Source organism: Vombatus ursinus, unplaced genomic scaffold (assembly GCF_900497805.2).
Source record: "Vombatus ursinus unplaced genomic scaffold, bare-nosed wombat genome assembly UNPS02014768.1, whole genome shotgun sequence".
Taxonomy (NCBI): domain Eukaryota; kingdom Metazoa; phylum Chordata; class Mammalia; order Diprotodontia; family Vombatidae; genus Vombatus; species Vombatus ursinus.
Genome location: NW_020954546.1, coordinates 8,809,571 through 8,820,889, shown reverse-complemented (window position 1 = coordinate 8,820,889; position 11,319 = coordinate 8,809,571). Strand labels below are relative to the sequence as shown.

At 44.7% G+C, this 11,319-nt stretch overlaps 1 protein-coding gene across 1 annotated transcript in view; it reads left to right on the top strand.

Moving 5' to 3' along the window:
- Nucleotides 1-4,163: 4,163 nt before the first annotated feature.
- Nucleotides 4,164-11,319, top strand: part of KLHL6 (kelch like family member 6) — a 39,335-nt gene continuing 32,179 nt past the window's right edge. The window contains exon 1 of the mRNA XM_027861974.1: nucleotides 4,164-4,560. Coding sequence (XP_027717775.1) covers nucleotides 4,301-4,560 — 260 coding nt within the window. The 5' untranslated portion in view covers nucleotides 4,164-4,300. The remainder of the gene's footprint in view (nucleotides 4,561-11,319) is intronic.

The window sequence follows — 11,319 nt, the reverse complement described above, 5'->3', positions numbered from 1 at the left end:
ACCTGAGGACCTAGAGGGCCACATGTGGCCACAGGTTCCCCACCCCGTGTAAAAGCAATTTAGCAATCCCACCTTCAGGTTCATTGCTCGATGAGCTCCATCCATATTGGATGACTGGCCATTCCTCAAGCCTTCCCCCAGCACAGCTCATTGATTGACTGATGGATTCCGTCATCATCTCCACCTGAGACCACAGCTTGAGAACTGAAGAGTTCATCAGTGGCCATGTAATCCAACCTCCTTATTTTAGAGTCGAGGAAACTGAGGCCAAGGGAGGTTAAAAGACTTCAAAGGGTCATAGATATAAATATAATTTTGCCTACCCCACCCCCACTCTAAAGAAGATGAACCAGAATCGTAGGGAAGCTAAATGACTCATCTGCAACCTCTCAGGTTCATTAGGGTCCTTCTTCCATGAGATCTTCTCAGGTCCCCCAGGGAATGCTCCACCTGTCTACAAATGACTTGGGCTTTACTTGCCTATGTCCATGTCACGTGTAGACTGTGTGATCCTTGAGGGTGGGGACTTTCATTGTTGACTTTGTATTTATCCCCAGAATCTACCACACTGCCTTCTATGTAACTAGACACTTAATGCATGTTAGTTAAATAGAACTGAATTTTGAATTAAGGCCACTTCCTCCACACCCATGATCTTTCCTTCTCATGTTGCCTCAGCGTCGGCAGAGGGTCCAGGGCAGGGTCTGCGGCCATTGGATGGGCAGTGGGGAAGGGGAAACAGAGAGAGGAAAGGAGAACACATTCTATGGTTCCTTTTCCCTCCACCTCTACCACACCCCTGATGCCACATGTAGCCTGGCTGCCAATATCCCTAGCTTTTGTTTCACTTCCTCGCTGTGCCCCCACCCTGCTCCCCCACAAGCCCTTTTTGTTGCTTAACCCAGATCCCTCAACCCAGCTCCACGGAGACTGCTTTTTCTTCTGAAGTGTAGATCAAGGTTACAGCGGTCCTCCGTGCAAACAAAAACTTGCCATCAACATCTGGATTCTCTTTGTATCTTTTTGTAGTAATTATGTGAAAAAAAGGAATATCAGGGAAAGCGAGGAAGGGAGCCTTTTGACCTCTCATTGTTTCTCCATTCTTGTAAGTGTACTGGGCATGTGTTAAGAGGAACTGAGTAAGGTACACCCCACCTCCCACAACCATGCTCAGAATACTCCTTGAATACTGTGCAAGACAGTCGGCTTCCATATGATAGAGATGGCGCTTGGCTGCAGACCAGACCTACAGATGGAGTGTGAACATGCCGCACAAACGTGGGGACAACAAGGGGCCAGAGAGGGAAAGAAAGTGGCCAAGGCTTGCCCCTTGCTGGTACTGTGAGTCATGCAGACTGTGCAGGGATGGGGTGATAGGTGGGCTCTCCCCCAAGTTCTTTCCCACCTGGAAAAGTGGGGTCCTCCGGTGGGAGAAAGTTGAGTTGTTTCCTAGCAAGCCCAACACACAGTGTAGTATTTTAAGTCATTATATAGGTCCCTATGGGAAGCTGGAGGAAAATTTTCTTGCCTAATTATGGGATTGGGCATGTCTTTTCTGTATTTAAGATCAAATATGAACTCTTTTGGGCATTGAAAGCTCTTCATAACTTGGTCTCAGTTAGGTAGGTGGCATAGTGGATAGAATGCCGGTCCGGGAGTCAAGAAGACCCAAGTTCAAATCCAGACTCAGGCCCTTCCTAGCTGTGTGACCATGGGCAAGTCACTTAACTTCTGTCTGTTTCAGTCCCCTCAACTATAAAATAAGGATCATAATATTATCTATCTCCCAGGATGATTGGGAGGAACAAATGCGATATTTGTAAAGTGCTTAGCACAGTGTCTGATACATAGTGGCTTAATAATTTTTTTCCCTTCCTCCCCACTCTCCCTTCCCCAACCTTCTTGCACATCACTCCCTTCCATATGCTTTATGATTCAGCCATATTGAATCTTGTGAAATAGACTTGCTCTCTCAAGTTACACCGGAGCCCTCTACACATTTTATAGGGCTTTCTCTCCTTGGGTCGTCATTTGTGGTGAGTATGGTTGCCCCTGGATGTCTGTGTTGATCTAGTGCCATGGATGGAGCCCAGACACATCACACACCAGAACAGGGTGAGTTCAACTGGTTTCCTTCAAGTCTTGTCTCAAGTAGCATCTACTGCAGGATGCCTGTTCTGGGTCCCCCTCCAAGGTTACCTTATATCTGCCTTGGACATGTTTTGTAGGTACTTGTATATGTCTGTTCTGTCTCCTCCGTTAGAATAGAGGCTCCTTGAGGACAGGCACTGATTCGTTTCTGTTTTTTTAGCTCCTAGTATAGTGCCTGGCACATAGTGGGTCCTTAATAAGTGCTTGATGATTGATGGATGGAGCTGTGGTCTATATCCTGCCAAGAGCTGTCATGACATTATATCTGGCTGAGGTCTCTCTCCTCCAAATTCCACACCATCCCAAAGGTGAGGTACCCACTAGTGGGCACTGACACCTGAAATGTATAACCCTAAAAAGTTTCATAAAAATCATATATCTGGAACTGGAAGAGACCTCAGAGTCATCTAGTCCAACCCCATCATTTTACAGATAGGGAAACTGAGGCCTAGGGTGATGCATAAATTCATATAGATTGTGTCAAAGGTGCCCCCTGTCTGGTTATAACTATCTAAAATCTAGGAAGAGCCAATAAACCTTTTAGGAGTACGCCATGGAGATACACTTCTATTTTAAGGATGGAAACCTTGGTCATTGGACTGGGATTAGAAGGACGATCTAAAGCCACGAGAACATTTTTTCTTCTCATGAAGCTACTGCCTCATGTGGGGACTGAACCCATCACATTGGCCAGCCATGTTTACAGCAAGTTCCAACCCAATGAACTTAATAGTCCAGGCAAACTATACTTAGACCCCTTTCCCACTGGGAAGATTCAGGCCACATTCTGTCTTGTTTCTTAGTTGGGCTGTGCATTTCTCACTGTAGACAAAGATGCTGCAATGACTTAGATGATGGATGAGGTCAGCCATGGCGGATGCCAAGGGCACAATAATCGGCAGGTCTCAAGGGCGAGAGGGAGCCGAGATCGTTCATGTTTCAGGGCAGCTCAGGTTTGTTTCAGCTTGTTCAGCTGGGAGTATGGAGTGGGCATGGGATCAGAGACTCATACAGGGGAAAATGGGCTGGATTCCGTGTCAGAGAACTTTGGTTTGAACTCCTCTTACTGCTTGTATGACCTTGGGCCAGTTCCTTAACCTCTCTGGGCCTCAGTTTCCTCACCTGTAAAATGAAAGCATTGGGCTTTGTGGTTCTTTCAAGCTCTCTGACTTTCCGCTATCTTATGATGATTCCCAGAATTATCCCATCAGCACAGGGACTCACCTAGAGATATTAAAAACATAGTCTAGGGCCAGGACCGAAGACCTCCGTTACAATTGGTAGTTGATCATCATATTAAGGTAGAAAACTCCCCGAATCAGTCAGTCAATAAACATTTATTAAGGACCTACTATGTGCTAAGCACTGGGGATATAAAGAAAAGCAAAAGACAGTCCCTGCTCTCAAGGAGCTCCCAGTCCAATGGACACAAAGAGCTGGAATCAGGAAGCTGTTCAGTCATTTCAGTCCGGTCCAATTCTCGGTGACCCCATTTGGGGTTTTCCTGGCAGAGATACTGGAGTGGTTTGCCATTTCATTCTCCAGCTCATTTTACAGATGAGGAAACTGAGGCAAGCAGGGTGAAGTGACTTGCCCAGGGTCACACAGCTATTAAGTGTCTGAGGCCGGATTTGAATTCAGGTCTCCCTGACTTCAGGCCCCGAGCTCTATCCACTCTACCACCTTGAGGCCCCAGGTCAGGAAGGCCTGGATTCAAATCCTGTCAGATAATTATTAGTTGTATGAGCCCAGGTAAGGCACTTACAAGTTTCCTCAGCTGTAAAATAAGGAGGTTAGATTCAATGATGTCTGAGATATCTCCTAGCTTTAAATTTGTGACGATACATGTGATCTGTGATCTGAATCTCCCCCTTACATCTTGGCTCCCCCCCTTGTACGTCTGTCTGAAGTCGTTTCTAAACTCAGTGGTATTTCAAAGAAAGAAGAAAAAAAAAAGAAGCTGCCCTCATTTGTAGTAACAGGATGAGAAAGTGCAAGGTTTCCTGTTATGTGTGTGTGTGTGACAGCTGTTGATAAGTAGAGGGCCTTGGACAGGAAATCTGCTTAGCCCCTACAGTGTGACCTGGGTGCAACATCAGAGCTCTTTCAGACTCAAGTGTTGATGGGATGACATGGTGCCCCCTGAAACATGGGAGACACCGTGGAAAAAAGCCTAGAAGGACCCCTTACTCCTCTGGACGAGGGCCATTCCAGGAAAAGAGGGGATCTGGTGGAAATCTTGAACGGTGAAAAAGTGAAATTCGATGACACGGAGCTCTCAAGAATAATACAAAATGGCCTGGAAAACCTTCGACTGGAAAATTCCCTGACCGATGTCATCTTGTGCGTGGACATTCAGGAATTCTCCTGCCACCGGGCAGTGCTTGCTGCGGCCAGCAACTATTTCAGGTACATGATACCCAGAATGAGAGTCGTGTTTGGCATTTGTTTGAAAAAGAATTTCTGCTGGTGCTAGAGTTGAAACTAATTGCTAGGATGCTGTAGCCACGGTTTGAAAATCACCAAGGGGAGATGCTAACGGAGAAGCCCAGAGATGGTGAACCTAAAGGCTTTTTGCAGACTAAGTCATAGAAAAAGCACCATTTTAGGCACACATTTTGATGGAAGGCAAAGCCAAGTGTAGTTGTTGTAGAGGAAGATGAAATGAATTGAAACTCCCAGGTCTTGCAGAGTTCGGTTGGGTTTGTTTTTAATTCGGCACCATTGTTATCTTTGTTCTTTGTAACAGTACGTTAGAGAAACAGGATGTAAAACAGAGTCCCTTCTTTTTTCGAGTTATAACAGGAATTGCTGAGGATGCTCTGTGCTACAGTGAAAAGAGCACCGACTGACTTTGGATTCACCAAGCCTGGGTTCAAATCCCGACTCTGATGCTCTCTATCTGTCACTTTACCTTGCCTGGGTCTGAGTGTCCTCATTTGTAAAATGACTTTGTTGAACTGGATGGCCTTTGTTGTTCCTTACAAACGTAGATTTAGGATCCTATAATTGAGGGGCTTGGGGAGGATTGGGGGGAGAGAAGGGAGAAGGGGTAATTTCAAGGACCCAGAAAAAAAGAGGCTGCTGAATCTTTAAGTCCCATTGAATTATTAGTCTTATCTATTAACCTTGTTTATCTCCATCTGAAGGATAGCCCTCATTTTCACCTGCTGCGCCCTGTGCCTAGAATCCTCTCCCTCATCCTCTTCTCCTCTGGGCTTCCCTCAGGGGCCAGCTGAAATCCCACCTTCTAAAGGAAGCCTCTCCCATCCCTTTTCAGCTCTGCCTTCCCTCTGTTGATACCTCTTGACCCTGCATTTACTGATTGCATGTTCTCCCTCAGTGGAGTCTGAGCTGCTTGAGAGCAGGGACTGTCTTCCGCCTTTCTTTGTATTCCCAGAACTCAGCACAGGGCCTTGGCACAAAGTGGGTTCTTTAAAAATGCTTGTTGACCCGACTTGACTGAAAGGAAGCTCGTGGGGGGGTAGATTTAAGGGCAGAAGAGACTTTAGATGTCATCTAGTTATAGGACCCTAAGATTCCAGCTCTAGAACTAAAAGGGTCCTCAGTCACCTAGCCTACCCCCCTCATTTTACTGATGGGGAAACTGAGGCCCAGACAAGGGAAATGATTTAGAATGACGTGACCATAAATATAGAGCCAGAAGGGACCTCAGAGATCAGGTAGTCCAACCCCATCATTTTACAGATAGGGAAACCGAGGCCCAGAGAAATGAAATGTTTTGCCTGAGGTGACACAGGTCGGAAGAAGGAAAGCTAGATGTCAAACCTAAATTTTCTGATTCCAAATCCAGCCTTCTTCCCATCCCAGAATGCTGCCAATATAAGCCACAAGGTATTGTTTGTAACTGGTGTCCCAGCATCCCACGGCGGGGACGTTCCTGAGGATGCAGAGTGTCATTGCCATGGAAAAAGGAGAAGCCGTGTCATAATTCTCCTTGACATCAAGGAAAGGGATCTTCCCATTCACTGTCTTAGCTCACTGAGAAAAGAACAAACAACTTTGTTTTTTTTTAAGTTTTATGATTCCTTTTGCATTTACATCCCAGTTACTTACCAACGCATCATCCTCTTCTCCCTCCGTTGAACCATCCCTCATATTAAACCAAGCCAACTAATACAGGCCTGGTGTTTGAGGTTAGATGTCCTGTTCTGCATCATTAGTCTCCCACCTCCCTCCTGGGAGAACACCCTCTGTCCTCTGAGACTGAGACTGATCATGACAGTTATTCAGCCTGCCTTCATTTACGTTATCGTAGGCAGGCTCTATACTGACCTCCTGGTTCTGCCTGTTTCTGCCTGTATTAGCCCGTACACATCCTCCCATCCAAGAGCACATAGTAAATGACACATTTGAAAAACCCAGCAGCGAAGGCTCTTCTCCTAGCAGGTACAGAATATTTGTCTCATGAAGGACATGAAAGACCTTCTTTGTTAATTCATTTTTTATGGGATGGGTAACAATGGCTACTTTGATATGCATGGACAGAGTGGGGGATATGAGCATCCAGATGGGACCGATTCATTCTTGCAGGCCCTTAAGACAAGCAGACCACTGCGCTGGTTCTCCATATTGAATTCATCGTCACTACAGGAAAGAGAGGATGGCAAAAGTTGTGAAAAGTGAATGCTAGTCCCAGAACCAGAGGATCTTGGTTTCTTTGACATTAATGCTGTGTGATCTTGGGCAAGTCACTTGGTATCCCTTGGCCTCAGTTTCCTCATTTGTAAATGAGGGGGTTGGACAAAAGGGCCTCTGAGGTCCCTTCCAAATATAGGATTCTATGAAATCCCACTGATCTCCCTGAGCCTCGGTTTCCTCATCTGTAAAATAAAGGGGTTAGAATCCTACGTTCCTTCTGATATACTTCGATGACTCTATCATTTCAGTCCATGAGCGATCCCTCCAATGTTGCAAATTTCCATCCTTCCATACCCATTTTGTGTGATTCTTCCCTGGGTTTTCTTAACACATCAGGCATAGCCATGAGCCTCCCGCTGTTTCTATCTTGTCTCTCCATCTTTCTACCCAGCCAGCCCACTTCCTTTTTCTACTCTCGCATATCCACAACGATGTCGCATGCTATTTATTGCTGGAAGAATGGTTCCATTTCCTGTCTGGTAGCCGTCCTTTTCGTTTCATCCACAAACACTCTTGGATTGACAGGAAGCATTGTGAGAGCCTGAATCTGAAAGAAAAGGGCAGGGGGTGGGTCAAATCCTGACTCTTTGTGACCCTGGGCAAACCAAACAACCTTTCTGGGTCACAGTCTCCTCATTTGTAAAAGAAAGGGCTTAGTCTCCACCTCTTAGCTGGCTTAGCTAGATCTCATGCCAAGCTTTAGCAGGTGGGTTTTTTCTTCAACAGCTTTTCACTGTTGTGTGAGTTGATAGGGCTTAGAATCTTCCATATTTCTCTATAATGGAATGACTCTTGCATTGTCTAAATTCCCATAAGAGGCAGTGACAAAATCAACGTCTTTTGTCCATTTCCCATTTTTCCGAGTGTTTAAACATTTTGGGTTGGAGCTGTTATAATTGTTCACATCATCTCCTCATTTCTTGGAATTTGATGTTTACTTAGACTTTTGCTGATAAGACTGCTCATTAACAGCTGGTTCTAAATGACTAGTATCCCACCTTCCGCAAGATGCCTTTCCCAGTCCTCCTTAAACGTAGTATCATCCTTCTGATACTATTCCCTCATTTATCCTGTCTATAGCTTAGCAAATTCTGAATCATCAAATGAAGAAAGTATTCATGAATATTCTTCAGGTGTAAAGCTTCTCCAGATTTTACCTGCTTCTGGCTTCTTTCATTTTTTGACCCCAGTGCATATTTTCCAACATTATTTTTACTATTGTCCACTGTGCTCATTCTCAGGTTGAAGTCATTGAATATCAAGGTCTGGGTTGACTAAGTATGGAGGATCTTGTTGAGTTTTTCATAGAATTTCTCCATCTCTTTATTTTCTGCCATGGGTATTGGTTCAGACCCAAGCTCCAAACTGTCCTCGCTGTGTTTGCCTACAGTCATCAAAAGCTCGGCACGGCAGCGGGACATCATGGCCTGTAACATGGTGCTTCTTATCTTCAGATACATGAACATACATGTACATCAGGACACGATGAAAGCAAGTCTGACAAAGAGGCAGGTCAACCGTCCCTCTGCTGAGCCGCGGTTCTTTCTAATTTCATCATAACAAGAATTAGTCAGTGTCTCTGGGATTCAGTTCCTCTAAAAGTCTGTGACCTTGCTGGTGGTTGCTTCCAAAATGTCAGGATTTAAAATTCCTACAAGGTCTAAGAACTGGCTGACTTTTAGTAACTTCTAACCTGGGGGGTTGTAAGCTAGGCTCCATGGCTCTGTGGATAGATTTCAAAGGATCCATGAATTTATTTAAAACTTTTTAAAACTTTATTTCATTAGATTTGATTTCCTCTGTAATTCTCCATGTTTTATTTTAGAAACATAATAGTGAGAAAAGTTCCCTAGGCTTCACCGAGCTCCCAAAGGGAACCTGGAACAAGTGAAGTTAAGAACCCCTGCTCCAGCCCATTTTATTATGCTTCCTCAACTGTAAATAGCTCTGTATCTATAGGAGCTGTACCTATAGGAGCATAAAGGTGCCATAGAGGAATGCCGGCTCTTCTGTAATTTTGTCTACTAACCAGATACAATTCATCTCTGGGTGGCCGGCCTCCAGATGGTGACCCCCACTCTACTTGCCCAGCTATTCCTCGGACAGCCAGTGCTGGTCCGATGCCCAAAGCCTTTCTAGTCTAGTACAACCTTGTCAGAGCTTGTGGCACAACTTGGTACAACCCCTAAGAACCCAGGATCATCTTCAGGTCATATCAAGCACTGGAGTAGGATTTATGTAAAGAGGATTTTTTTTTTTTAAAGGAATGGACCTTTGATTTCATTAGTGCAAGGAACTTTCAGTGAAAAAACTTCCTCTCCCACCATAGACTGGCATCTGTTCTTCCACTATCAGGGTATCTTAGAGGGTTGCTTGGGGTCACTGAGACCTTGCCTTCAAGGTTGACTTTCTATCCTCTACATCAGGATTGTGTGTGTGTGTGTGTGTGTGTGTGTGTGTGTGTGTGGTAGACCCTTTTGGCCGTCTCTGGGGAAGCCTCTTCATTTCTTTTCTAAATAATATTTTTAAATGATTGATGGAAAATTTCCATTTCAATTAGAGATCAGTGAAAATAAAGATGTATTCTCATTGGAGTTCACAGAACCCTTGAAATCTATCCACAGACACCCCCCCCACATTATGTTGCTGCTAATAACTTGTTTAGCACTTTTAAGGTTTACAAAGTACTTTGCAAATATTACCTCCTTGTAATAATATCCTTGTAGTAACCTAGGGAGGGAGGTACTATTATTATCCACATTTTACAGATGAGGAAACTGAGGCAGATGGCAGGTAAATGCCTTGCCGAGGCTCACACAGTTAGTGCCTAAGGCAGGATTTGAAGTCAGTTCTCCCTCTCTCCAAGTCCAGTCCATGCTGAGCTCAATCTCCTGTCAGTATTACTGAAAATAACCCAGAGGATGGGGTTATTACTTACTCCTATGTTTAAAAAACATTTAAGCAAAACACTTCAGAGTCATGATGATTCTTCATGTTTTTGTCCTGGAGAGGAAACTTGGAGCTGGAACCTGGGTTCAAATCCTACCCCTGACACATACTGTTAGCTGAATGAACCCTGGGCAAGTCACTTAACCTCACTATGCTTTTGGAAATTGTCTAAGGAACACCTTTGATATGCATTAGAAGAGGGAGTGTCCCCATCAGGAGCCCCCCAGATGAATGAAATCAGAGGTTTGGTTCCCCTCAAAACCCCTACCAAAAATCCAAATAATAAACTATGTTCTGAAGTTTTGAAAAACTGTAACCATAAGGTTAATATTTTATTCATTTTTTTTTGTGGGTGAAAATGGCTGAAATCTTAGACACCACCAGGATCCTGGCTTCTTGAACAAAGGAACAAAGAAAAATATGAAGGAAGGCCTCTAGGCTATTATTGAAAGCCAGGAAGAAGAGGAGTGGGGAGAGGCTGTGGATTGGCTAAATGTGTGTGTGTGTGTGTGTGTGTGTGTGTGTGTGTGTTTGTGTGAGCGCCTGTGTGTACAAACTCCCTCTAATTGCTGATTAGTCATGAAGGCATTTTCCTTCCATTCTTCTCTTCAGACTAGCTACTCAGGCATCTTATCTTTGGACTCCAGAGGATATCATTCTAGCCATGGATACGCATGGCCCTAGAGGAATGTGATGTTTGGATTCTAGCCTCCATCAATCTCTCTGCACAGCTCTCAGAATCTTAGGGGAACTGAGGGCTAGTTGCTCTGGATTTATGTGCCCCAGAAAGCTCAGGAGTGGCCCTTCTGCCCTAGTGCCTGTGTTTTGTAAATTGTGAGGAGCTAACCAGCTGAGGACAGTGAGCTCTGAAAGTGAGGTTGGGACAAGTATGACAAAATAGGTCTTTTTTTCCCCCTGTTTATTTGCCTGTTGTAATCACTGAGAACAGAAAAGCAGAAGCTCACCTTGACTAGGGAGGACTCCAGACTGATTCAGGCTTTCAGGGGCTCACTAGCCCAGCGGCCAGGCCCCATCTCCTTAAGGGTCATCCTTGGGAGGGAGTAGCACTCCTGGAACAGGGGCGTGTCTGACTCTGAAACTGGCCAGGATGGGGCCCCAGTGAGGCCAGAATGAGGAGAGCAGTGAGCCTGCCTTTGGGACAGAGACATAGACTGCTGCTTTGGACAGCAGGTTGACTGATGTTGGTACAGATCTACTTCTGGGTCTCTTAGACCTAGTAATGTGCATTTACTCCTTTCAATCAAACAACAAGTATTTATTATCCAGATACAAAGAATGAAACAATTCTTACACTCAAGGGGCATAACTCTAACGGGAGATAAAATGTAAGCTGCCTGAGGGCAGGGACTGTTTCATTTTTGGCTCTGAATCTGCATCATCTATCACAGTGCCTGGCACATAAGAGGTACATAAAATACTTGTTTATTGATTGATTGGCATCAGGACAAATAACCTACAGGTATATAAAAATACACAAAATGCAATATAAATACAGGATTGATAGCAGGATAAGCAACCTACAGGTATATAAATATA